Genomic DNA, 26,531 nt, shown 5'->3' with positions numbered 1-26,531 from the left:
AAATATTCTCCTTGAATACTTTGTTCTGTGCAAAGTTGAATGTGCTGACAACATGTGAAATTGATTGTCAGTGTTGCTTCCTAAGTGGGCAGTTTGATTTCACAGAAGTTTGATTTACTTGGAGTTACATTGTGTTGTTTAAGTGTTCCCTTTAGTTTTTTGAACAGTGTTGTTTGCTTTTTGCTGGAAAACAAGGATTGGATCACATAATTTGGGATAAACCTCCCCTAAAGCTAAAAAAAAGAAAAGAAAATGTACTTTCCCACACAAACAAGCATTTTGTGTATTCTTAAAATGCTCTTCCTTGGCTTCTATTTTTGGTTCTCTCGCTGTATATTTGTACAGCTCTATGAAAGTATTATAATAGAAAAAGCTGTGTTTTTTAAAAAAGGTTTCCCAACTTTACTATTCGGCTCAGTTTGTCTTTGTGTAGCATTCATACAGACTTCCTTCCAATAGATCTTTTTAAACTCCAGAAATTGAGTTAACACGAAGCATCATGATTGGTAGAACATCTTAACTGGTTACATTAATTTCTATTCAGTTTTAGTATAAAAGAACCACTTAGCTTATCATTTCATGGTCTCTAGTAGAAAATTAACCCCGACTTATGCCTCAACATTTAATTCTTGTGCCTCTTTATTATTCATTTATTCACTGTATTATTTTAGTTTATGTTATGTTATTATTTTATTTATTTTATTTTATTAATTATTAATTTCTATTATTTCCTTTCAGCTCCACGAGGTAGCCAAACTGAAGCCTCTTAAAGATTTGACTTCTCTATTCCTGGCCGACAACCCAGTGGTGAACCTTCCTCACTACCGTCTCTATACCATCTTCCATCTGAGGTCATTGGGGGATCTTGAGGGCCAGCCGGTGACGAATAGTGACAGGGAAGAAGCCCTTGAAAGATTTAATTTAGGTAAGTACCCTATTTTTCAGACCACAAGATGCACCGGTGTATAAGATGCACCAAGATTTCGAAGAGGTAACTGAGGGGGGGGGGAATGTTTTTTATCTTCCCTGGCCCCCAGGAACACTCTGCAAGTCTCCTAAACCCTCTGCATACCCAATTTTTTGCAAAAATAGGTGAAAAACAGGCCCATTTTTGTGAAAAACGGGGCGTGCAGAGGGTTTGGGAGACCTGCAGAGTACTTCTGGGAACTGGGGGAAGGCAAAATTGCCCCCATTTTTTCAAAAATCTGCCCCCTTTTCACCCATTTTTCACAAAAATTGACATTTTTGCCTTCGCCTAGCCCCCAGAAGCACTCTGCAGGCCTCCCAAACCATCTGCGCACCCTAGTTTTGCGAAAAACAGGCTTTGATGAGTGCTCTGCATCGGAGGCAGAGATGGGGCCAGGGCAGTCTGGCAGTTATCAGCTGCCTTTGGAGTCAGACATCAGTGAGGCAGAGGAATAGCTGGAGGCTGTTCCCAGTGTGCGCCTGCACAGAGTTGCCGGATGGCGGGAACAGCTAAGGAACAAGGGCCGACTTTGGAGTAAGGCCACAGGTGGATGATGAATGACCCCTCCCATAGGGAATAAAAGAAGAGCAAAATGGAAGGGGAGTTTGCAGGGGATAATTAGGTCACTTAATTGTTTGTGACTCTCAGAGAAGTCTTGAAGATATTGGCCTGGCAGCTCTCCAATCCAGATAAGGCCTGTGACTTTAAATTCTCTCTTGAAAGACTTTGTTGGATGTGAATGAAAGAAATGCATAGTATCTTAATAAAAAAGGGGAGGTTTTGTCGGCACAAGGAGCCTGCTTCGTAGTTTGGGAATGCCCAGGCCAGAACATTTGCTTGTCTTTTGCAGAAGAGGTAGAACACTTGGAACGTAACCTGGAACAGATGACCAAGGAGATAGAATGCCTGCAGAACCAACAGTCTGATTTGCTAGAGCAAGTCCAGCAACAAGAGGAGCAGAACAAATCCTTAAAACAGAAGCAAGAGCAGCAGAAACAGACCCATAAAGACCTGGGGGCCGAACTGGACACCAAAAATGAGTTGGTAAAGCAATGGATATGGGTGTTAGACAGTCATAGATCCTATTCTAAAGTTATGGATTGCACCACTATTTTTAATCATGAAAAGCAAAACAGCACTGTACACAGCTGTACAGGTTCTGTATCCCTACATCAAATATACCCAGATGCTTGCTTGTATCACAACTTCTGTGTACCCTTGTGGCTCAGGACATGTGTTACACTAAGCCATCATGTGTGATCTGTTTGGTTTTGGCTTTGCCAAATGTGTGAACGAACCCATTGGATTGTTCAGCACACATCATGGATCTTCTAATCCAGGGGTAGGCAAAGTTGGCTCTTCTATGACATGTGGACTTCAACTCCCAGAATTCCTGAGCTAGCATGATTGGCTGAGGAATTCTGGGAGTTGAAGTCCACAAGTCATAGAAGAGCCAACTTTGCCTACCCCAGTTCTAATGACCATGACTTACTGCTTGTACATATCCACACCTTCCTGAAACTGACGTTGCTTTACCCCCCCCTCTGCATTTTCCGTTAGCTGAAGCAGAAAACCGTGGAACTGACTCGAGCTTGCCAGAAGCAGTATGAGCTGGAACAAGAGTTGGCTTTCTATAAAATCGATGCCAAGTTCGAACCGTTGGGCTATTATCCAGTGGAGGTAATTCTTGGAAAGCGGTGGTCTGATGTTTGGCAGTCTAAGATTTTGGCTAAAATGGGAGCCCAATTTTTGGTAGCCCAGTTTATTTATTTATTTATTTATTGGATTTGTATGCCGCCCCTCTCCGGAGACTCGGGGCAGCTAACAGCAACAATAAAACAGCATATAATAATAATCCAATACTAAAAACAGTTAAAAACCCATTATTATAAAAACCAAACATACAAACAGACATACCATGCATAAAATTGTAAAGGCCTAGGGGAAAAGAGTATCTCAATTCCCCCATGCCTGGCGGCAGAGGTGGGTTTTAAGCAGCTTACGAAAGGCAAGGAGGGTGGGGGCAATTCTAATCCCTGGGGAGAGTTGGTTCTAGAGGGCCGGGGCCACCACAGAGAAGGCTCTTCCCCTGGGTCCCACCAAGCAACATTGTTTAGTTGATGGGACCTAGAGAAGACCCACTCTGTGGGACCTAACTTGTCGCTGGGATTCGTGCAGCAGAAGGCGGTCCCTGAGATAATCTGGTCCGGTGCCAGTTCTTAGTGGGATGACCAGAGAAGAAGGGCATAAACACAATAAGTGTGTGCTGAGATGATTTTTATTTTCATTCATTCATTCATTCATTTTTTCAAGCATATATAAGATTACAGTAAAAGTATAAACTTGTACACATGAGATGGTTCTTGCGCTTGTTCACGCCCGTTATGGATCTCTTAAGAATAGGATGAGGTTAATGGTAGACAGTCTAAGGTTAATGTTTTGGGGGTTTGCGGAAGAAACTACAGAGTCAGGTAATGTGTTCCAGGCATTGACCATTCTTGCTGAAGTCGATTTTTTTTGCAATCAGGTTAAATTTGTATCTCTTGCATTTGTATCTATTAAGTTTGTATCTGTTGTGAGCTCAGTATTGTTGCAGTTGAAGCTGAAGTAGTCATTGACAGGTAGAACATTGTAGCAGATAATTTTATGCGCTACCCTGAGGTCAGACCTAAGGCAGCATAGTTCTAAAATGTCTAAGCCCAAAATTTCAAGTCTGGTGGCATAAGGTATTCTGTTGCAAACAGAGGAATGGAGGACTCTTCTTGCGAAATATTTCTCAACTGTATTAATGTCCGATATGTAGTGCAGGCTCCAGACAGATGAGCTGTATTCAAGAGTTGGTCTAGCAAATGTTTTGTATGCTCAAGTTGAAAGTACAATATTACCAGAGAAGAAGCTACACAAGATTAGGTTAAGAACACTTAAGGCTTTTTTGGCAATGTTGTTATAGTTGGCTCTGGCACTTAAATCATTAGAGATGATCATTAGAGACTCCAAGTACTTCATCCTCTGATAATGATGGCATTAATGATGTTACCTAGTTGGGTAATGAAATGTCTTCAAGAAAACCAAGAAGTTCAGATAGTTGTCTTTGTCATAATCGGCAAGTAAAGCTATCAAACCTAAACACATTTTGGCTATAATGCATGACTACAATAAAGAGAGATTGCAGAGAGTTACAGAGCAGAGAGTGAGTAGCCAGACAAAGAGAATCAGAAAGGGTCACAGAGAAATAAGCTATAAACTTTAGCTCCCTCTTGTGGCAGTCTGTAACACCTACAGCCAATATATTGCCAACCAAGAGTTATGGACAGAGTCCTAACAGTGACCTCCTGAGGTGCATGTCTCAAAGCCCCACTAAGAATGGGCCATATCTCTCACCTGGCTTTGCAGATGGTCTTCTAACATCCCTGGACTCCTGCATTATTATTTCTCCTGTTTTAGAATCTTGAATTTGACAACATACCGAACGAAAGTCCTTACATCGGCAAGGCCAGGTACAAAAGGAACATGTTTGCTATGGAAGGTTATATCCCCGGAAAGGCTCAGACGGTGCAGATGGGAAACCTGGAGAAGGAGGGACATCGAGAAGCCCAGCAGCTTAAACAAAATCTTCTCCAGTCCCTCGATGAACAGCTTGAGGAGAAAGAGAGGAAGATTAAAGAAGGTATCAACAGCTTTCCTTGTCCTAACTTGAAATCATGAGCAGCGAGCTTAGGCCTCTGGCTGTTGGGGTAGCCCCCTCAGGAACGTTTGGTTGATGTTGACCTATCAATAAATGAATCAAGTCCCTTGCGATCATAGAGATGAATAGCTGAAATAGACAGCAATTCATCTCACAGGTTTAGCCAGGGTGGTAGATTTCCAGGAAGATGTACTGAAATAGCTTCAGTGGGTATTATTCAGATTTAAAATGATATTATGAAATTATTTTGAACTTTCTTTTTAAATTTATCTCTGATCCTTAGCAGCCAGTGTATGAAGGGAAAGAGAATTTAAAAGCTTCGGCAGCAATTATTATTTAAACATTAAAAATCATTTGCTTTTCTTTTTTAAAAAATATGTTTTTCCTATCTTCTTACTGTTCTGTCGGGCTCTCTAGTAGAATCCTCCCAAAAATTCACAGGTACAAATTTCAGATACACACACACGTTTGAAAATTCAAAACAATGTTCTTTATCATGAAAATTCACTTAAACCAAGCCCTCTTTTGGGATAGCAAAGAGCACTCGTCTCCAAACAAACTGGTAATTGGTACAAGTCCCTTATCAGTTCTGTGATACTTAGCTTGCAGCTGTGAGGCAATTCACAGTCCTTCTTCTTTCACAAAGTGAAACACACTTTGCTCTGGTTTAGTTTCAAAGCGGGGAAAAATCAGCACACCAAGGTCGAAGTCAGCAAGGCAGGCACAAAACACAACGATCAGATAATCCTCCACAATGGCCAAACCCACAGGCTGCTATTTATAGCAGCCTCACTAATGACCACAGCCCCACCCAACCACAGGTGGCCTCATTTTCTTTGATAATAATCTCTCAGTTGTTGCTGCCTATGCATCGCTCTCTGCATGCGTGGCTGTATCATTAACTCTTGTTCTGAATCCAAGGAGGAGCTAGATAATGGATCTCCTTCTGAGCTGTCTGCTCCACTCTCCTCCTCCCTGTCGCTCCTGTCTTCTTGGTCAGAGGAGCCTTCATCAGCAGATTCCACCGGGGGCAAAACAGACCTGCAGCATGTGGATGTCTCCCCCACATCCACAGTCCTTGGGGCAGGAGCAGGGCCAGAGCTGACCACAACACTTACCATTTATACCATTTCCCCCACTATTTAGTACTCATCTTTATTTTTTTATCTCTTTCATCAATCTATCAATTTCCACACAATCTAAAACTCTTTTTATCCCATTTTCATCTGTTGGTATGGTATTGTTTTTCCAGTATTGTGCAAGCTTATGATTCTGGCTGCTTTTTTGCTTTTCTAGCAGAAGAGAAATGCCTTTCACCTCGCTGGCTTCTAGTCCCTTTCAACTGAATCTGCATTTTTTTTTTCCAGCCCAGGAAAAATTGGCCACGCTGCACAATGAAGTCACCAAGGCAGAGCAGCAGGTCTTAAAAGTCACTGAGGAGCTTAAACAAATCCAAGATGCGGTCGGCCAGAAAAAGGTCTGAACAAATGAGGAGCGTGGTGACCAATCTAGCTATGTCCACTCAACGTGCTAACCATTTTCCGCTTTGCCATTCATGTGTTGCATTGAACCCAATACACCAAAGATTAAAAAATGGTTTAATGCGAGACATAACCTTAGTCTTTTTGTGCCTAGAGGATACATTTCGAACATTTCAGTTTAAGGTTCTTAAACTGGAAAAGTGGGGATTTGATTTTTTTTTTTTTTGCAGCAAAAACAATCCTTAATCTGAAATGGGAACAAGACTTAGCATTTTATCTTCCATTTTCATCCTTTATAGCAATGTTGCTGAGCATAAAAAGACAAGAGACTGACCCAGAAAGCCCCTCGAAGCCACAATCCTGTTTACTTATATCTGGAATTTATTTCCATTAATGCAGTGTTTCTCAATTATTTTCTGTTGCGCTCCCTGTAGGAAGAAGTAAACATTTCCCGCCCACCCCAACTCCACCGGGATGATTGTTTGCAATACTCAGCATGTTTTCGCTGAAAAAACTCAAGCGGTTTATCAGCGTGATTGGGGTGTAATGTATTTAAATGACGCCTTAATTTATTTGGCTTCATGCTGTCCACTGCCAACATTTTTAGACATAATAAACATACCGGTCTTTCTCGTCCCCCACCATAGTCACAGTGAAGGCAAGCGCTACATACACTTCGTCATATTTTCTCATTTTATCTTTCGGGAGGCTTACATTTGTCACATCATCTCTGTCTGTCTCTTATTATTGTTGTTGTTGTTATTATTATTATTATTATTATTATTATTATTATTTTAGTATTAGATTACTATTGTACACTGTTTTATTATTGCTGTTAGCCGCTCCGAGTCTCCGGAGAGGGGCAGCATACAAATCCAATAAATAAATAAATAAATATTATTATTATTATTATTATTATTATTATTATTAATATTAATATTATTATTATTTATTAGATTTGTATACCGCCCCTCTCCGAAAACTCTGGGTGGCTCACAACAGTAATAAAAACAATATAGTAGTGAAACAAATCTAATACTAAAAAACATATAAACTTTCTTTTCATCCCTGTTAAATATTTTTCCATGATGTCTCTTATAGGTTTGTTATATGCACTTCATATCTCTTACTCTGTGCTGTGTGCTATTGTTTGGTGCAAAAGACCCCTACTCCCTCTGGCAAAGAAAGAACAGGGGGGCCCCACCCCACTATTTGAGAAACACTGCATTAATACAAGGAGAGTTGACGTCCAAGCAGGAATGGGAACCCCAATTTCTGAACGGCAATAGATGCCACGTTTTTATACCAAGCCTTCTAACTTGAGATACTCTTGCGTGCTCATTTCTTCCCCAGGTTTCTTTGGTTAATACTCTACATTTTCCTCACCAGGTATCTGAAGCAGAAAAGGATTGTTTTCGGCAGCAGCTGAGCAACAAGATTCATCTCCTGCATCAGTTACAAGAGGAGGCTCTGGAACTAGAGAGACAGATGCAGAAACAGCGACAAGAAATGGCGGAAAAGGAAAAGGAGCTAGAAGGCTTGGAGACTTTCCTAGATTCTCTGGATCCTAAAGACCCAAGACATGTAAGTGTGTGTATCGTCCTGTTTTAAAACGGGTTGCTTTCTAATAACAATAACAACAGAGTTGGAAGGGACCTTGGAGGTCTTCTAGTCTAACCCCCTGCTTAGGTAGGAAACCCTCCACTATCTGAGACAAATGGTTATCCAACATCTGCTTAAAAACTTCCAGTATTGGAACATTCACAACTTCTGGAGGCAAGCTGTTCCACTGATTAACTGTTCTGACTGTTAGGAAATTTCTCCTTAGTTCTAAGTTACTTCTCTCCTTGTTTAGTTTCCACCCATTGCTTCTTGTTTTATTTATTTATTTGTTTGTTTGTTTGTTTATTTATTTATTTATTGGATTTGTATGCTGCCCCTCTCCGGAGACTCGGGGCGGCTAAAAGCAACAATAAAACAGTGTACAATAGTAATCTGATATTAGAAATGATTAAAAATCCATTAATATAAAAACCAAACATACATACATACATACCATGCATAGAATTGTAAAGGCCTAGGGGGAAAGAGGATCTCAATTCCCCCATGCCTGGCGGCAGAGGTGGGTTTTAAATTGCTTACGAAAGGCAAGGAGGGTGGGGGCAGTTCTAATCTCTGGGGGGAGTTGGTTCCAGAGGGCCGGGGCCGCCACAGAGAAGACTCTTCCCCTGGGTCCCGCCAGGCGACATTGTTTAGTTGACGGGACCCGGAGAAGATCCACTCTGTGGGACCTAACTGGTCGCTGGGATTTGTGCAGCAGAAGGCGGTCCCTGAGATAATCTGGTCCGGTGCCATGAAGGGCTTTATAGGTCATAACCAACACTTTTGCTTTGGAGAATAGTTTGACTCCCTCTTCTTTGTGGTAGCCCTTGAGATACTGGAAGATGCTATCATGTCTCCTATGGTCCTCCTTTTCATTAAACTAGACATACCCAGTTCTTGCAAACGTTTTTCATATGTTTTAGTCCAGTTCCCCAATCATTTTTATCGCTCTTCTCTGTATTTCTTCTAGAGTCTTAACATCCTTTTTGCATCGTGGCAACCAAAATTGAATGCAGTATTCCAGGTGTGGCCTTACCAAGGCGTTAACCCTTCATGTGATCTTGATTCTATCCCTCTGTTGATGCAGCCTAGAACTGTGTTGGCTTTTTTGGCAGCTGCTGCACACTGCTGGCTCCTATTTAAATGGCTGTCCACTAGGACTCCAAGATCCCTCTCAGTTACTAATGTTGAGCAATGTGCCACATATACTGTACCTGTGCATTTTGTTTTTCTTGCCTAAATGTAGAACCTTACTTTTTTCACCATTGAATTTTATTTTGTTAGATAGCTCCCATTGTTCAAGTTTGACAACTTATTTCTTTTCTTTTTAAGCTTTTTTTGGGTTAAGCTTTTTCGTTAAGCTTTTTAACTAGGAGTCTTCGGAGAGGGGCGGCATACAAATCTAATAAATAATAATTATAATAATAATAATCTGTTCTGTCAAAGAAATTCAGCTGGTTGAGTTTTTGCCAACCACATCAGCCAGACACCTCGGCTTATTGTCATATTGCCGAAAGTCCAATTGGTCTGCGGGAAGTTAAGATGCAGTTCGACCTACCCAGAGTTCTTTTAGCAAAGCCAACTTTCAATAAGCCATTTTTTAAAATAAAATATTTTGGCAATTGCAGAATATCGGAAATGAAGTTAGCGTTGACCGTTTGCAAACCAGCCCTATCCAGCTTTTCCATCCCGTGTGGGGTGAATACAGTGGTACCTCATCATACGAACTTAATTGGTTGCAGAGTTCGTAAGATGAAACAATGTTTCCCATAGGAATCAATGTAAAAGCAAATAATGCGTGCAAATCCTTCAGGAAAATCCCAAACTTTAGAAGGGAGGCGAACAGAGGGCAGGGAGGAGCAGCTAAAGGGGGCGGGTGGAAGAAGCAAGGCTAGGCTAAAGGGTGAGTGGGAAGGAAGAAAGGCAAGGGGGGCGCCCCTCCCTTTTCTTTCTTAAAAAGACACCCTTTCAGTGCCTTTGCAAGCATGCAAAATCTTTACTCCTCCAAGCTGCCCCTCCCTTTTCTTTCTTAAAAAGACACTGTTTCAGTGCCTTTGCAAGCATGCAAAATCTTTACCCCTCCAAGCTGCCCCTCCCTTTTCTTTCTTCAAAAAAGGGGGGGAAAAGAAACCCCTTCATCCCAGCAGCAGCTGCTTAGGTTCGTAAGGTGAAAATAGTTTGGAAGAAGAGGCAAAAAAATCTTAAACACCGGGTTCGTATCTTGAAAAGTTCGTTAGAAGAGGTGTTCGTAAGATGAGGTACCACTGCATATCTTGTCCCAGACTAATTTTTGTGCACCAGGCCACAAAGCTCACAACAGGAAACCCTGCCAAAATGTCAGCCTTCTAAAACTGACGTCCCCCACCCCCATGCTTTCGAAACAAAAGGAAGCTGTTTCCTGCAGCGGCCAGCCTCTCTCGGAGAGCAGAAGTGCCTCCTGCCACTCCTCCAGCCGATTGGCTGCCGATGGCAGCTTCCTGTGTTGTGATTTAAAGCAAACAGGGCAGAGCCCAATTAGCCGAGACAAGCAGGGATTGGCACGCACGTTCCCGCTGTGCAAAGCGTCATAAAGAATCTCGCACGGTCTCTGGAGCTGGCTTCTTTCAAAACCACTTCCTCGCCCCGAGTTGCAACTGTCAAACTAAGAGGACGATGCACCGGGCGAGAAAAGAGATTAGGGGAGCTATGTCCCGTTGCTGCATTTTTCTCCCCACAATGAATTGCACACGCTGAGCGGAGAGGGGGAAAAGGAGGCGAGACAAGGAAAGCAGTGTAAGTCTTCTCCTCCCCCCCTCACTCCCCCCCGTATCGAAAGGCTCAGCAGCTGCAGGAACCTTGGAGGGGAGTTGACAGCATTCAGCAGTAGATAAGAGGAAAGCAAAAGGAAGAAGGATCGAGCGTGATTGTGGGTGTGTCAACAATGGCTGAGATGCTTGGTGAGTGCGGGATTTTGCTCACATGAAACGTGCTTCCACTTTTTTTTCCTTTGGCTTCAGGGAATCTGGAAGAGTGTAACTGGAAATGATTGCATTCTTAGATTTGCATTTTTAATAGAATAGAATAGAAGAATAGAATTTTTATTGGCCAAGTGTGATTGGACACACAAGGAATTTGTCTTGGTGCATATGCTCTCAGCGTACATAAAATAAAATATACATTTGTCAAGAATCATGTGGTACAACACTTAATGATTGTCATAGGGGTCAAATAAGCAATGAAGAAGCAATATTAATAAAAATCTTAGGATATAAGCAACAAGTTACAGTCATACAGTCAACATGGGAGGAAAAGGGTGATAGGAATGATGAGAAAAACTAGTAGAATAGAAGTGCAGATTTAGTAGAAAGTATGACAGTGTTGAGGGAATTATTTGTTTAGTAGAGTGATGGCGTTCGGAAAAAAACTGTTCTTGTGTCTAGTTGTCTTGGTGTGCAGTGCTCTGTAGCGACGTTTTGAGGGTAGGAGTTGAAACAGTTTGTGTCCAGGATGTGAGGGGTCAGTAAATATTTTCCCCACCCTCTTTTTGACTCGTGCAGTATACAGGTCCTCAATGGAAGGCAGGTTGGCAGCAATTGTTTTTTCTGCAGTTCTGATTCTTCTCTGAAGTCTGTGTCGGTCCTGTTGGGTTGCAGCACCAAACCAGACAGTTATAGAGGTGCAGATGAAATTAATTAAATTGCATTTTTAAATTTTTAAATTGCATTTTTGCTGGAGGGTCAAAGTTTGTAAAGGGACCGTTTGACGAAGTATTGAGATTCCTCATTGTTGGGGTTTTTTTTAACCATTGCTTTTATTTTGGAAGTTGACAGTCCAAACAATCTTTTTTTCTTTTTCTTTTCGTTTGCTATTGATATAGAAATCGGTAGCCTGGAACCCCAGTTTGTGGGAATCAAGCATGCAGAATTTACCTACAAGCTATTTTCTAAGTCAGCGCAAACTGGGCACTGTAATAACAAGACCTAGAAGCAATGGGTGGAAACTAAACAAGGAGCGAAGTAACTTAGAACTAAGGAGAAATTTCCTGATAGTTAGGACAATTAATCAGTAGAACAGCTTGCCTCCAGAAGTTGCCTGAAGTAGTGTAGGGTTTCCTGCCTAAGCAGGGGATTGGACTAGAAGACCTCCAAGGTCCCTTCCAACTCTTTTATTATAATAAAACCTGCTCTCAGGACAGTTTAGCTAGGCTGCGCTGCCAGGAGGTGTTGTTATATGGGAAACACCCATAATTCAGGTTAGAATGGGTTTTGTGATCTTTGAAAAAAAAACCCCACCAGTTATTGCATATAATATTTATGTTAGCTATTGCGGGGGTTTGGTTTTTATTTTCTTGGCGTTGCTTTAAGCTGTCATAAAACATAGAACAATAAGAGTTGGGAGCAAGCTCGGAAGGTCTTCTAGTCCAACCTCCTGCCACCTACATCATTTCAGACAAATGGCTGTCTAGTCGCTTCTTGAAAGCCTCCGGTGATGCACAGCTAGAGGTATAACAAGCAGGAAGAGGGAGATTGTGATCCCCTTATATAGAGTGCTGGTGAGACCACATTTGGAATACTGTGTTCAGTTCTGGAGACCTGACCTACAAAAAGATATTGACAAAATTGAATGGGTCCAAAGACGGGCTACAAGAATGGTGGAAGGTCTTAAGCATAAAACGTATCAGGAAAGACTTAATGAACTCAATCTGTATAGTCTGGAGGACAGAAGGGAAAGGGGGGACATTATCAAAACATTTAAATATGTGAAAGGGTTAAATAAGGTTCAGGAGGGAAGTGGTTTTAATAGGAAAGTGAACACAAGAACAAGGGGACACAATCTGAAGTTAGTTGGGGGAAAGATCAAAAGCAACGTGAGAAAATATTATTTCACTGAAAGAGTAGTAGATCCTTGGAACAAACTTCCAGCAGACGTGGTTGGTAAATCCACAGTAACTGAATTTAAACATGCCTAGGATAAACATATATCCATTGTAAGATAAAATACAGGAAATAGTATAAGGGCAGACTAGATGGACCAGGAGGTCTTTTTCTGCCGTCAGTCTTCTATGTTTCTATGGAGGCAAGCCATTCCATTAATTAATTGTTCTCACTGTCAGAAAATTTCTGCTTTGTCCTAGGCTGCTACTCTCCTTGATGAGTTTCCATCCATTGCTTCTTGTCCTGTCCTCAGGTGCTTTGGAGGTTAACCCCCTTTTCTCTGTGGCAGACCTTCAAATGTGGAACACTGCTATCGTGTCACATCTTGTCCTTTTTATTAAACTTATACATACCCAATTTCTGCAAGCGTTCTTTATATGTTTTTAGTCTCTGGTCCCCTAATTATCTTTGTTGCTCTTCTCTGCACTCTTTCCAGGGCCTCAACATGTGTACTCTTTGCAATGTGTCAACATCTGTCCATTCTGTCCCTAGGCTCATATGAAGGCCCAGAAAGCTAGCAAAGAGCAGCAACTCGACATGATGAGGAGGCATTATAAGCAACTGGAAAGCCGCCTGGATAATGTGCTGTCCAGGATCGCAAATGAAACTGAAGAAATCCGGGATTTGGAGCAACAGCTCACTGATGGTAACCTTCTCCTTTGCAATCATCTCTTCTGTCCAAAACCTTTATGGCAAGCTGGCCATGTGAGGTATAACAAGCAGGCAGAGGGAGATTGTGATCCCGCTGTATAGAGCGCTAGTGAGGCCACATTTGGAATACTGTGTCCAGTTTGGAGACCTCACCTACAAGAAGATATTGACAAAATTGAACGGTCCAAAGACGGGCTACAAAAATGGTGGAAGGTCTTAAGCATAAAACTTATCAGAAAAGACTTAATGAACTTAATCTGTATAATTTGGAGGACAGAAGGGAAAGGGAGGACACAGTCAAAACATTTAAATATGTTAAAGGGTTAAATAAGGTTCAAGAGAGAAGTGTTTTTAATAGAAAAGTGAACACAAGTACAAGGGGGCACAATCTGAAGTTAATTGGGAGAAAGATCAGAAACAACGTGAGAAAATCTTACTTTACCAAAAGAATAGTAGATGCTTGGAACAAACTTCCAGCAGACGTGGTTGGTAAATCTACAGTAACTGAATTGAAACATGCCTGGGATAAATATTCTGTATATCCATCCTAAGATAAAATACAGGAAATACTATAAGGGCAGACTAGATGGACCAGGAGGTCTTTTTCTGCCGTCAATCTTTTATGTTTCTACGTGTGCTTCAGATGTGCAGGGTGCAGGCGTTTGAAAGCCTTAAGAAAGGTTTTGTTTGCAAGAATCATCTGAGGTAGCTTCGGAATTGTCCTTAATATCTGTTTGCAGGCCAGATTGCAGCTAACGAAGCCCTGAAGAAAGACTTGGAAGACGTGATCCTAGGATTACAGGAATACCTCCAGAACGTTAAGAGTCAGACAAAGCAGGCTACCGACGAGTGCAAAGACCTGCGGAAAGAGAAGGAAGCTTTGCTGAAAAGGCTGGAAGAGGTAGAGGAAGAGAGGAACCAGCTGGAAATAGTTGCCATCGATGCCGAAAACTTGAGAAAAGTGAGTTATGAAGACACAACTGTCTTTATGCCCTGGCCATTCAAGGTTACAATTACCCTTACCAGTTTTGGAAACGTGTTGTGTTGTTTTGCTTTTTAAAAATAGTTTTTATTGACTTGTTTACATTTAAAAACAAAAAAAAGGACATATATTCAAAATTTAAGCAAAATACAATATGATACAACTCGAGGTTCGACTACTGCAGTGCTCTCTAAACAGGGCTACCTTTGAAGAGTGTTTGGAAACTACAAATCATGCAGAATTTTTTTATTTATTTATTAGATTTGTATGCCGCCCCTCTCCGAAGACTCGGGGCGCCTAACAACAATATAAAAAGACAATGTAAACAAATCTAATATTAAAAATAATCTAAAAAACCCCAATTTAAAGAGCCACTCATACATACAAGCATACCATGTATAAATTCTATAAGCCTAGGGGGAAGGGAAATTTCAATTCCCCCATGCCTGACGACAGAGGTGGGTTTTAAGGAGCTTGCGAAAGGCAAGGAGGGCGGGGGCAGCTCTGATATCTGGGGGGAGCTGGTTCCAGAGGGTCGGGGCCGCCACAGAGAAGGCTCTTCTCCTGGGTCCCGCCAAACGACAGCAATCATGGGCCTTCCTAGATATGCCCATGTTTCTCCAACACTCTGTGGACGGCATTGGTTGCCAATTAGTTTCCAAACACAATTCAAAGTGTTGGTTATGATTTATAAAGCCCTATGTGGCATTGGACCAGATTACTTGCGGGACCGCCTTCTGCCATAAGAGTCCCAGTGATCAGTTAGGTCCCACAGAGGCGGCCTTCTCTAGACAATGTCGTTTGATGGGGCCTAAGGGAAGAGCCTTCTCTATGGGGGGCCCGGCCCTCTGGAATCAGCTCCCCCTAGAGATCCGCACTTCCCCCACCCTCCTCGCCTTCCGCAAGAGTCTTAAGACTCATTTATGCCACCAGGCTTGGGGCCATTAGGCCCTAGCCCCCTGGCCAAACGAATGTAGTGTACGTTTGTTGTGTGAACAGCATTGACTGAATTTTGATATTATTGAGGTTGTAGATTAACTGTTTTAAATTAATTGGATTATGATGTTGCATTGTTTTTATATGTTGTAAGCCGCCCCGAGTCCTCAGAGAGGGGCGGCATATAAATCAAACAAACAAACAAACTATATAACCTCTAAGGTTACAGCTAATTTGCCAGAAATGTGTTTTGATCAGATCCCTTTCTTTCTCTCTCGTGACTGAAAATCTCACCAGTAAAGGATAATATTTGTAGCTTAAAATTGAAATGAGGGCTTCCTGGTGCAACTCTAGGCTGGCACCAATAGCATTACCTAGTTTGGGTAGTGTTGTGTTTGGGCTTGGGCCAGCCGTTGCTCCCACAGATGGGAGAGATGCGGCACAAAGTGAGTACGAAAGCCTGGCTGATAGCCAGGAAGACGTGGCAGACAGCCATGAGGATGAGGCCACTGGTTCAGAGGAGTTGGTAGACAGCACGCAGGTCTCAGCAGATAGCCCAGGGGATTTGGCATGCAGTCACTCAGACAGTCTGTTTTCCTTGGATTCCTCTGCAGACCAATTCATAGACATGCGTAGCTGAAGAGCTATGCAAAGGAGGGCTCAATTAAAGGACTATTATCAGTGATCAGAGTAGCACCTGGGCTGTTACTAATTGCCTGAGCCCAGTCAGGCAGAACAGGTAGTGAAATATCTGCAAGGAAAAGCAAGCTCAGAGAGCACAAAGGAAATCGTGCCGGTCAGATCTAAATCGTGCCATATTGCGGACAGGTTGGCAGGAAGAATCCAAAAGTACCTTTTGATTTCAGGAAAGTGCAGACCTGGAACGGGCTCTCCAGCAGCAACGTGAACTCAACGAGGCCTTGCAGGAAGCGCAAGGAGAGATCAGCGCTTATGAGGCTGAGTTGGAAGCTGAGCTGAAGGCTCGAGACGCTGAAGCCAGCCAGCAGAAGGGAGAGCTCGAGAAGTTAAAGCAGGTTATTCAGGTAGGCAAACATACTGTGTTTCTCAAAAAATATGACCCTGTCTTATATATATATATTTTAACCCTGAAATAAGCACTTGGCCTTATTGCCATGCACTCAAAAGCCCAACTGGGCTTATTATCAGGGCAGTAAAGGGCTGCAAAAAGTTTTACTACCGCAATGTGGACGTGGGTTATTTTGTGGGTGTGGCTTGCTGGCCATGTAACCAGGGGGAGTGGCTTGTTGATCATGTGACTGGGGGTGGATTAAAGGGCATGTGACTGGCTTAAAGGTGGCCAACTTGACATCACTCATGTCAGGGGTTTGGGCTAGGGTGAGAGTGTAGACATGAAGTAATATATATAAAGATAATATGTAAAAATAGAGGAGAAGATATATGAAAGGAAGAAAATATATATGATATATGAGATAAAGGAAAGACAATTGGACAGGGTACGAAAGGCACACTAGTGCACTTATGTACTATTACTGAACATCCAAAATCCTATGTATATATGCCATATGTGTACACATATATTACACACAGGCACACAAAAGTATATATTATCTACTGTTTAAACTGATGTGTATATACACACGCGCGCACAGCTCTTCTAAAATTATACACATTCAACCTCATTTACTGTGGTAGGAAAAACATATCCATAGCCCAGAGGGGGAAAAAAGAAAAAAAAATCAAATTTTTTCTACCAGTTCTGCATACCTGCCCAAAATTTTTCTACTGGTTCTGCATACATGACCGTGCTCGTAGGAGCCCATCACTGTATCAGGAGATGCCTTATTTTGGAGGAAACAGGGTAGATAGAAGTAAAGATCCCCTCACCTTGTTGTCTGAAATCAAAGTTAGTGACTCACCAACTTTAGAATTGTTGCTGGGAAAGATCTCCCCCAAGCAGTGTTGTTTTAAGGTCATCAAACTTGGCAACTTTAAGACTTGTGGACTTCAAGTCCACAAGTCTTAAAGATGAAGTCCACAAGTCTTAAAAATTGCCAAATTTGAGGACCCCTGTGGTGTCAAAGATGTTCTGGACAGATTTATTTCAACAAAGGCATTTTCAAATTCCATCCTGATAGAGGTTGAGAACTTCATCTTGAGGGCCTTTAAATTTGGGGGACAGGTTGCTTCAGTTTTCTTTGAAATATTTGCTTTCTACCTCTTTTTTTTCTGATTGGGGGTTACAGGTGGAACAGTCTCAGCTTGCCAAGGAGAGGCAGGCCCTGGAGAATGCCTTGGGCAGAGCACAATTTTGTGAAGAGAGGGAACAGGAAAACAACCAGCTGCTCTCCCAACTCAAACTGCTGCAGGTAGAATATTTTCCCCGCATTGCATTCGTAGCTCTACTCCTTTTCCTTCAAAGAATTAATATTAGCCCGATGAATGTTCAGTGGAAACCAGTTGCATATCTGTCTTTTTGTTCATTCATGTCTCTTAAAAACGAGCAAAGAGAGAAATTATTATTTGTTCTAGTAGCAACAAAGCAGTTGAATAACCAAAAAAGAATCTTGTTTGTAAACGTGCAGCACTGTTAATGTTCTGATCAGGCGTCTGTAGGTTTTATTCTACCACCGAAGTGAAAATAAATAAATTCTAACTTTTTAGTTTAGTTTAGTTTTATTGGATTTATATGCCGCCCCTCTCCAAAAATTTGGGGCGGCTAACAGCAATCATAGACAATATACAATAATAATCCAATACTAAAAGCAAATTAAAACCCCTTAATATAGAAAATCAAACACACATGCAAACATACCATGCATACCATTGTAACGGCCTAGGGGGAGAAGAAATCTTAATTCCCCCATGCCTGGTGGCAGAGGTGGGTTTTAAGTAGTTTACGAAAGGCAAGGAGGGTGGGGGCAATTCTAATCTCTGGGGGGAGTTGGTTCCAGAGGGCCGGGGCCGCCACAGAGAAGGCTCTTCCCCTGGGTCCCGCCAAGCGACATTGTTTAGTTGACGGGACCCAGAGAAGGCCCACTCTGTGGGACCTAACTGGTCGCTGGGATTCGTGCGGCAGAAGGTGGTCCCTGAGATAATCTGGTCCGGTGCCATGAAGGGCTTTACAGGTCATAACCAACACTTTGAATTGTGACCGGAAACTGATCGGCAACCAATGCAGACTGCGGAGTGTTGGTGGTGCGTGGTGATCTTTCAAAGCCATCTCTCTGTCTCTGTCTGTCTGTCTGTCTCTCTCTATCAGAAAGACAACCACTTCTTGAGGCAGCAGCTAAAAGACACGCAGGAGCAACTGAATCACACAGCCGATAGCTTACTTCATCCCGAGGAAGTGTCTGCTCGTGTGAATGAACTCAAACAAAAGTTGCGGACTGGGACAGAAATCAGGTGCGGTAAAATGGGAAGAGTCCTGAAGAATTTGATTTTCCTGTGCATCAGTACAACATTATTTCCTTCCGTCCCTTCCCTTCCCCCATGACGGGTCCAAACCCAGCCAGTCTGATGTCCTCAGAGTGTTTTGGGAATGTTGAGTTATTTGGGCTGCTAATTTTCCACGCTCTGGGCAAATAGCCTTGAAGATGCCTCCCCGGGAACCGGTTCCACATTGATCTGTTTTTCTTCAGCTGTCATCCCCCCTTCCCAAATTCCCACATAACCTATACCAATGTATACAGTTTTATTGTTTGTTTGTTTGTTTGTTTATTTATTTATTTATTTATTTATTTTGTCCAATACATAATGAGGGGTACAAAGCTGAAGGGATCAGATCTGGTGGCCTAGAGGTTAATTCTCTGCCTTACAAGGCGGAAGCTGCCGGATCAAATCCCAGTAAGGGTATGGCTAGCTGATGAGGCCAGAACAAGGCTGAAATAGTGCTATCCTACTTCAGGCTGGTGTTTCTGTCTTTGTTCGCCTTAGAACAAGGACAGAAACACCAGCCTGAAGATGATGAGTGGGACCTCATCGAAACGTCGCCAGAAATTTCCAAATCCTACACGGGAAGAAACCCGAATATACGAAGACCGTCAGACCTGTACCCGTGAAAATCTACGAAAACATATATACACACACACACACACACACATATAGTAAAATACATGATGAAGGTTATAGAGGAGATACTCATAGTAAAATATATCTAAGAAAGAAGAGAAGAGAAGATATAGTAATAGAACATATCAATGAAAGAATAGAAGAAGAGATATAGGAATAGAAGAAAGGTATAGGAGATATAGGAGAGCAATAGGACAGGGGACGGAAGGCACTCTAGTGCACTTGTACCTGCCCCTTACTGACCTCTTAGGAATCTGGATAGGTCAACTGTAGATAATCTAAGGGTAAAGTGTTGGGGGTTTGGGGATGACACTATGGACTCCGGTAATGAGTTCCACGCTTCGACAACTCGGTTACTGAAGTCATATTTTTTACAGTCAAGTTTAAATCTGTTGTGTGCTCTTGTGTTGTTGTGGTTGAAGCTGAAATAGTCGCGATTATTTTTTATTGTCCATTTGTCATCGTCCCCCATCCCTCCCCCCTAGTCCTTTGATGGCACCAAGCTGAAGATGGTGGATTTGACAATGGGAATGGAAGTTGTAAGCCCCGCCCTGAGTCAGTTGAGAAGGGTGGCATAGAAATCTAAATAAATAAAATGAATATATAAGATACATCTGGAAAGGCTTAGGTAATTCTGATCCTTGGCAGTCCGGTGAAGCTCTTAGTTGTGCTTACACATGAGGAGAGGTGACCTTTTGAACAATTAGGGTGTTTAGTTTGCAAAATTTGTGAAGGGTTTTTCCTGGGGAAATCACATCTCCGCCACACAAATGTGGCGGGTTTCCCTTTTCGCCTTCCACTTCTTCTTTATCCTCACTTTCCCTGATAGGAAGTTCTTTATTTATTTTACTTTATTGTTTAAATCTCCATAATCTCTCCTTTTTTAAAAAAAAAAATCGCTTCTTCTACCATACAACAGGTGCCATAACTCGAAGGACATATTAGGGAAGAGTCTTGCAGAGCTGCAGAAACAGTTTGCCGAGATCTTAGCTTGTTCGAAGCAAGAAAATGAATCCGCCCAGGCCAGGGAGAGAGGGCTCCAGAAAGAGATGGCAACTCAGCGAGCGGAGCTGGAAGAAACCCAAGAAAAGTATAAACTGGCCTGCAACAGAGCTGCCGAAGCCAAAGTAAGATAGATAGATAGATAGATAGAGAGAGAGAGACAGACAGACAGACAGACAGACAGACAGACAGACAGACAGACAGACAGACAGACAATTATAGACAGCAAATTATAACAAGTGGGAGGAAAGGTCACTCAACATTTTGACAGAAATCTTTTATAAATAAAACGTTGTCTCTATGGGACACTTTTCCCTCAATTCTGCAACTAATATTCTGCAGAAAATATTTGGCTTTGATCCTTAATCCTTATCTGCATCTAATGAATTAAAAAGAACTCTCTCTGTCTGTCTCATTATTTTTGCTTTCCTATTTCCTTGCTCTTTAACTACCTGGTCTCCAACCCCTGGTCTTGAGACCCTAAGACCCTAGTTGGGGGAAAGATCAAAAGCAACATGAGAAAATAATATTTTACTGAAAGAGTAGTAGATCCTTGGAACAAACTTCCAGCAGACGTGGTTGGTAAATCCACAGTAACTGAATTTAAACATGCCTGGGATAAACATAGATCCATCCTAAGATAAAATACAGGAAATAGTACAAGGGCAGACTAGATGGACCAGGAGGTCTTTTTCTGCTGTCAATCTTCTATGTTTCTATGTTTCTAAGAGTATTGTTTAAGATCAGAGCTCCACTATAAAAACAGCTATTGAGTTATAATTTTTAAAAAATGACAACTATTACAATTATTCACACAGCAGGAAAAATTGTAAGTAAGCGGGAAGGAACTGGGTTTATATCTTTCATTTCATCTTTCTTTTAATAAAATAAGATTTTCAGCCTCTTCCTTCCCACTTCTTCTCATCCCCACCGTTTAAACTAAAATAAAAATCCAGCCTTTTTTCCCCCCTTCATCAGTGGCAATGCCTGATACTGACAAGGTATCTTGTCAATATCATTCACTGGCTTTCCTTTGTTGGTGTATTTCTCTCAATCCCGTCCTTCGTACCATTCGCCCTTTGTTTCTTGCATTTCATCTAGATTAAATCCGAGAGGAGGCAGAACGAGGCTCGTGTTCAGCAGCTAGAGAGTGAAATCCAACATCTCGTTGAAAAGCTGAAGAGCATGGAGGAAATTCAAGGCCTCACCGATCAACAGCTTCAAGAAGCTGACGAGGAGAAAGAACAAATCCTTGCTGAGCTGGAAGACTTGGAGAATATAGTGGGTATCTCCACTTGTACAAAAGTTCTACAGAAATATCTAGCTGTTTTTTTAGTGTAGATGCATTCAGTTGGAAAGATAGGATAGAGAATAGAATAGAATAGAATAGAATAGAATTTTATTGGCCAAGCGTGATTGGACACACGAGGAATTTGTCTTGGTGCATATGCTCTCAGCGTACATAAAATAAAATATACATTTGTCAAGAATCATGTGATACAACACTTAATGATTGTCATAGGGGTCAAATAAGCAATGAAGAAGCAATATTAATAAAAATCTTAGGATATAAGCAACAGGTTACAGTCATACAGTCAACATGGGAGGAAATGGGTGATAGGAATGATGAGAAAAACTAGTAGAATAGAAGTGCAGATTTAGTAGAAAGTCTGACAGTGTTGAGGGAATTATTTGTTTAGCAGAGTGATGGCGTTTGGAAAAAAACTGTTCTTGTGTCTAGTTGTCTTGGTATGCAGTGCTCTGTAGCGACGTAGAATAGAAGAGAAATGAAGTTATAGAATAGACAAAGTAATAGAAAATAGAATAGAAATGAAATAATAGAATAGAAGAAAGAAGACGAGAGAGGAGAGAATAGAATAGAAAAGAAAGTAGCATATAGGATAGAATAGAAAATACAGTGATACCTCGTCTTACAAACCCCTCGTCATACAAACTTTTTGAGATACAAACCCGGGGTTTAAGATTTTTTTGCCTCTTCTTACAAACTATTTTCACCTTACAAACCCACCACCGCCGCTGGGATGCCCCGCCTCCAGACTTCCGTTGCCAGCGAAGCACCCGTTTTTGCGCTGCTGGGATTCCCCTGAGGCTCCCCTCCATGGGAAACCCCACCTCTGGACTTCCATGTTTTTGTGATGCTGCAGGGGAATCCCAGCAGGGGAATCCCAGCATCGCAAAAATGAGCACTTTGCTGGCAACGGAAGTCCGGAGGTGGGGTTTCCCATGGAGGGGAGCCTCAGGGGAATCCCAGCAGCACAAAAACTGGCACTTCGGCTGGCAAAAGGGGTGAGTTTTGGGCTTTCACGCATTAATCGCTTTTCCATTGATTCTTATGGGAAACATTGTTTCGTCTTACAAATTTTTCACCTTAAGAACCTCCTCCTAGAACCAATTAAGTTTGTAAGACAAGGTATCACTGTAGAATAGAATAGAGCAGGAAGAAACCTTGGAGGACTATTATTTCAGACAATGGCTATCCAATCTCTTCTTGAAAGCTTCCAGTGATAGAGCACCCACAACTTCTGGATGCAAGTCATTCCACTGATTGATTGTTCTTTCAGGAAATTTCTCCTTAGTTCCAGGTTGCTTCTCTCCTTGACTAGTTTCCCTCCATTGTTTCCTGTCTTGCCTTCTGGTGCTTTGGGAAATCTTTGTGGCAGCCCCTTAAATACTGTAATACTGCTATCATGTCTCTCTCCCCCCCCCTCTTCTTTTCTTTTAACTGGCCAAACCCAATTCCTGCAACCAAGCCCAAATTGTCTCCAAGCCCTTCGTTTTAATTGCTCTTCTGCACCCTCACCCCAAAAGGTGAATCCTGATTATTTTATTGTAGCTTTCAGCACTTGGTTTTGCTTTGCTTAAATCTGTTGTGGGTCAAAACTTTTGTGGGTCTTTCCAGAAAAAAGCGGAAGACGCGAGGGCCCAGCTGCAGTTCCACAGCCTCAGCAAAGAGCTGAAGGCATTGAAAGAAGCGATTTCTGCTTCCGATAAACACGCCACGGCACAACTCTGCGCAGCCAAAGACCAACTCCAGTCGCTTCATGGGACTGTATTCAAAATTAATCGGGAACGCTCCGAGGTACGGTGCTGCAGAAAACCCCTGCTCAAAATTGTGACAACCAAATCCACATAATTTACGGAAAGGAAAACTGTTTGAGTCTTCGTAGAGGGGTGGCATACAAATCTAATATATTATTATTATTATTATTATTATTATTATTATTATTATTATTATTATCTGTAGCTAAGCAAACTTTATCATTATATTCTTTCATTATATATAAACTTTTATATTTATATTTATTTATATTATTATATTTATATGAGCTGAGGTGGCACAGTGGGTAGAGTGCAGTACTGCAGGCCACTAAAGCTGACCGCTAGATCTGTAGGTCAACGGTTCAAATCTCATCCCCAGCTCAAGGTTGACTCAGCCTTCCATCCTTCCGAGGTGGGTAAAATGAGGACCCGGATTGTGGGGGCAATAGGCTGGCTCTGTTAAAAAAGTGCTATTGCTAACATGTTGTAAGCCGCCCTAAGTCTAAGGAGAAAGGCAGCATTTAAAAAAACAAATAAAAAAAACCAAATAGATAAATAGTTTACAGAAAGGAAACCTGTGTTTGACATCTATAGCTAAGCAAACTTTATAATTATATTCTATCATTATATACTGCGCAAAAAAAAAAAAAAGGGAACACTTAAACAACAGAATATAACTCCAAGTAAATCAAACTTCTGTGAAATCAAACCGTCCACTTAGGAAGCAACACTGATTGACAATCAATTTCACATGCTGTGGTGCACGTTCACCTTTCTACAGAACAAAGTATTCAAGGAGAATATTTCATTCATTCAGATCTAGGATGTGTTCTTGGAGTGTTCCCTCTATTTTTTTGAGCGGTGTATGTCCGAAATCTAAAGGAGTATAGGTTTCACAATAAATAAAGATAGCCTTGCATTCTTTAAAATTAATCAATTTGCCATAAATCAATCAATCAATCAATCACTTTAAAAAGACAATATAACTCCAAGCAAATCAAACTTCTGTGAAATCAAACTGTCCACTTACGAAGCAACACTGATTGACAATCAATTTCATTTTGTTTTCAGCACATTCACCTTTCTACAGAACAAGGTATTCAATGAGAATATTTCATACATTCAGATCTAGGATGTGTTCTTGGAGTGTTCCCTATATTTTTTGAGCAGTGTATGTCTGAAATCTAAAGGAGTATAGGTTTCACAATAAATAAAGATAGCCTTGCATTCTTTAAAATTAATCAATTTGCAATAGATAGATAGATAGATAGATAGATAGATAGATAGATAGATAGATAGATAGATAGATAGAACACTTAAAAAAGACAATATAACTCCAAGCAAATCAAACTTCTGTGAAATCAAACTGTCCACTTAGGAAGCAACACGGATTGACAATCAATTTCATTTTGTTTTCAGCACATTCAACTTTGTACAGAACAGAACAGAAATATTCAATTAGAATATTTCTTTCATTCAGATCTAGGATGTGTTATCTGAGTGTTCCCTTTATATTTTTGAGCAGTGTATATAAATTTTATTTATATTAATGCTGGTGAATCCAGCAAGAGGTAGAGAGAGAGATTCCAAAGAATGGCAGCATTGAAGACTGAGAGAGCATCAAAAGGCTCTGCAGCTGCTCTTTTGTAAATTAGTTAAGTGCACAATTTCATCTGTAAAACGCTACTCCAAACTGACATGGCCTTTTTTTTCACCCCTTTTTCCTCCCAACCGAAGGAGCTTCAGGAGGCAGAAAACTTCTGCATGCAGGCCGCTCAAGCGGCTAAGGATCTGGCCAAAGCAGAGACAGAAATTGGACTTTTGCAGAAGCTTCTCAAAGAAAAGGAGGCGCAGGTATGTTATCTTTGCAAACATGCTCCTTTTCGTATTCGAGCCCCGGTGGCTAAGTGCAGTATTGCAGGCAAACTCTGCCCACAGTCTGAAATTCGATCGAAACGGAGATTAGAGTTGACTCAGCCTTCCATCTTTCTGAGGTCGGTAAAATGAAGATTGTTAGGGGGGGACAATAGGCTGACCTAGTAAACCTACCCTGTTTCCCCGAAAATAAGACGTACCCTGAAAGTAAGGCATGTCAGAGGTTTTGCAGAATTTGCTAATTTAAGGCACCCACCGAAAATAAGGCGTAGTCAAGTTTACATACGGTACGGTGGAAAAACATACGGTACCATTCAAAGCTGTTCATAGCGGTACCGTAATGATGTGGCGTCCCCTGCTGGCCCCTTCCATCGCTTTGTACCGTCCAGTACAGCAGACACAATCTGCTGCTGTCTCACCGCCATTACAGTCTCCACTACAGTGCGTAGACTGTAGTTCCTCTGGTGGCCAGAAGCTGCAATAGCGGGAGTATACGGTTGTACCATATATGTGCCGTCGTTTGTGTGTGTGGGTGCCATACTGACAGGCACCGTACTGTAATCAATGTACCGTACGGTACACTTTCTTTGGGGGTGTCAGCTTTTCTGCCTGTGAATTTGTCTTATTTGAGAAATATAAGGCACCCCCCGAAAATAAGACGTAGCACAACTTTTGGAGCAAAAATTAATATAAGACAGTGTCTTATTTTCGGGGAAACACGGTACAAGCACTATGGAGTGACATGGGTAGTCCTCGAATTATTACCACAATTGAGCCCAAATTTTTCTGTTGCTAACAGACATTAGTTGGCTGAGTTTTGCCCTATTTTACAACTTTTCTTGCTACAGTGAACCACTGCAGTGATTAAGTTAATTGCATGTTTTTTAAGTGAATCCATGAAATACCCATTGACTTTGCTAGGGTTTGGAGTAGAAGATGCATGAGGTAGGGGAGATAAGCTGTTGAATTTGATGTCTCCCGAAGCCCTTTAAAATTGAAAAATTGATGACAACCCTCAGCAGAAATATCTGCGGAAGAATTATGACGATCCCACGCCACCGTTTGGCTGGATCAATCATATCTCCTCTGCCCAGGGAGAAGACTCAAGATCTCCGACACTGATCCTTCTTGGTTTTACATTGGATTCAAATCCGTTTCCACCGGTTTTTGACAGCATGTCAAAATGGGTCAGATCAGTGGACATGAAGGACTTGGTTTAGGGCACCCTGGGAAAACCAACATGCCAGGCCGAAAACATAACTTTGAGTTAGAGACTTTGGTCTCCCACAAATAAAATAGTATGTGGGAATTTGAGAGGGGTGGTTGC

The 26,531-nt window shown here is 41.7% G+C and overlaps 1 protein-coding gene across 4 annotated transcripts in view; it reads left to right on the top strand.

The window, feature by feature from the left end:
- Positions 1 to 26,531, top strand: part of CNTRL (centriolin) — a 71,108-nt gene that overhangs the window by 6,334 nt on the left and 38,243 nt on the right. For 2 of the 4 annotated variants that reach the window (XM_070758567.1, XM_070758566.1), the window contains exons 6-20: positions 739 to 925; positions 1,818 to 2,011; positions 2,528 to 2,647; positions 4,412 to 4,634; positions 6,020 to 6,129; positions 7,523 to 7,717; positions 13,141 to 13,294; positions 14,040 to 14,260; positions 16,084 to 16,260; positions 17,443 to 17,565; positions 18,459 to 18,601; positions 20,187 to 20,394; positions 21,371 to 21,550; positions 23,190 to 23,369; positions 25,067 to 25,183. In XM_070758567.1, coding sequence (XP_070614668.1) covers positions 739 to 925; positions 1,818 to 2,011; positions 2,528 to 2,647; positions 4,412 to 4,634; positions 6,020 to 6,129; positions 7,523 to 7,717; positions 13,141 to 13,294; positions 14,040 to 14,260; positions 16,084 to 16,260; positions 17,443 to 17,565; positions 18,459 to 18,601; positions 20,187 to 20,394; positions 21,371 to 21,550; positions 23,190 to 23,369; positions 25,067 to 25,183 — 2,532 coding nt within the window. Of the gene's footprint in view, positions 1 to 738; positions 926 to 1,817; positions 2,012 to 2,527; positions 2,648 to 4,411; positions 4,635 to 6,019; positions 6,130 to 7,522; positions 7,718 to 10,246; positions 10,672 to 13,140; positions 13,295 to 14,039; positions 14,261 to 16,083; positions 16,261 to 17,442; positions 17,566 to 18,458; positions 18,602 to 20,186; positions 20,395 to 21,370; positions 21,551 to 23,189; positions 23,370 to 25,066; positions 25,184 to 26,531 lie in introns of those variants that run through there. The other 2 variants (XM_070758568.1, XM_070758569.1) reach the window with 2 other exon arrangements.

This window comes from Erythrolamprus reginae, chromosome 8 (assembly GCF_031021105.1).
Source record: "Erythrolamprus reginae isolate rEryReg1 chromosome 8, rEryReg1.hap1, whole genome shotgun sequence".
Taxonomy (NCBI): Eukaryota; Metazoa; Chordata; class Lepidosauria; order Squamata; family Dipsadidae; genus Erythrolamprus; species Erythrolamprus reginae.
This window is presented reverse-complemented; position numbering and strand designations above follow the sequence as displayed.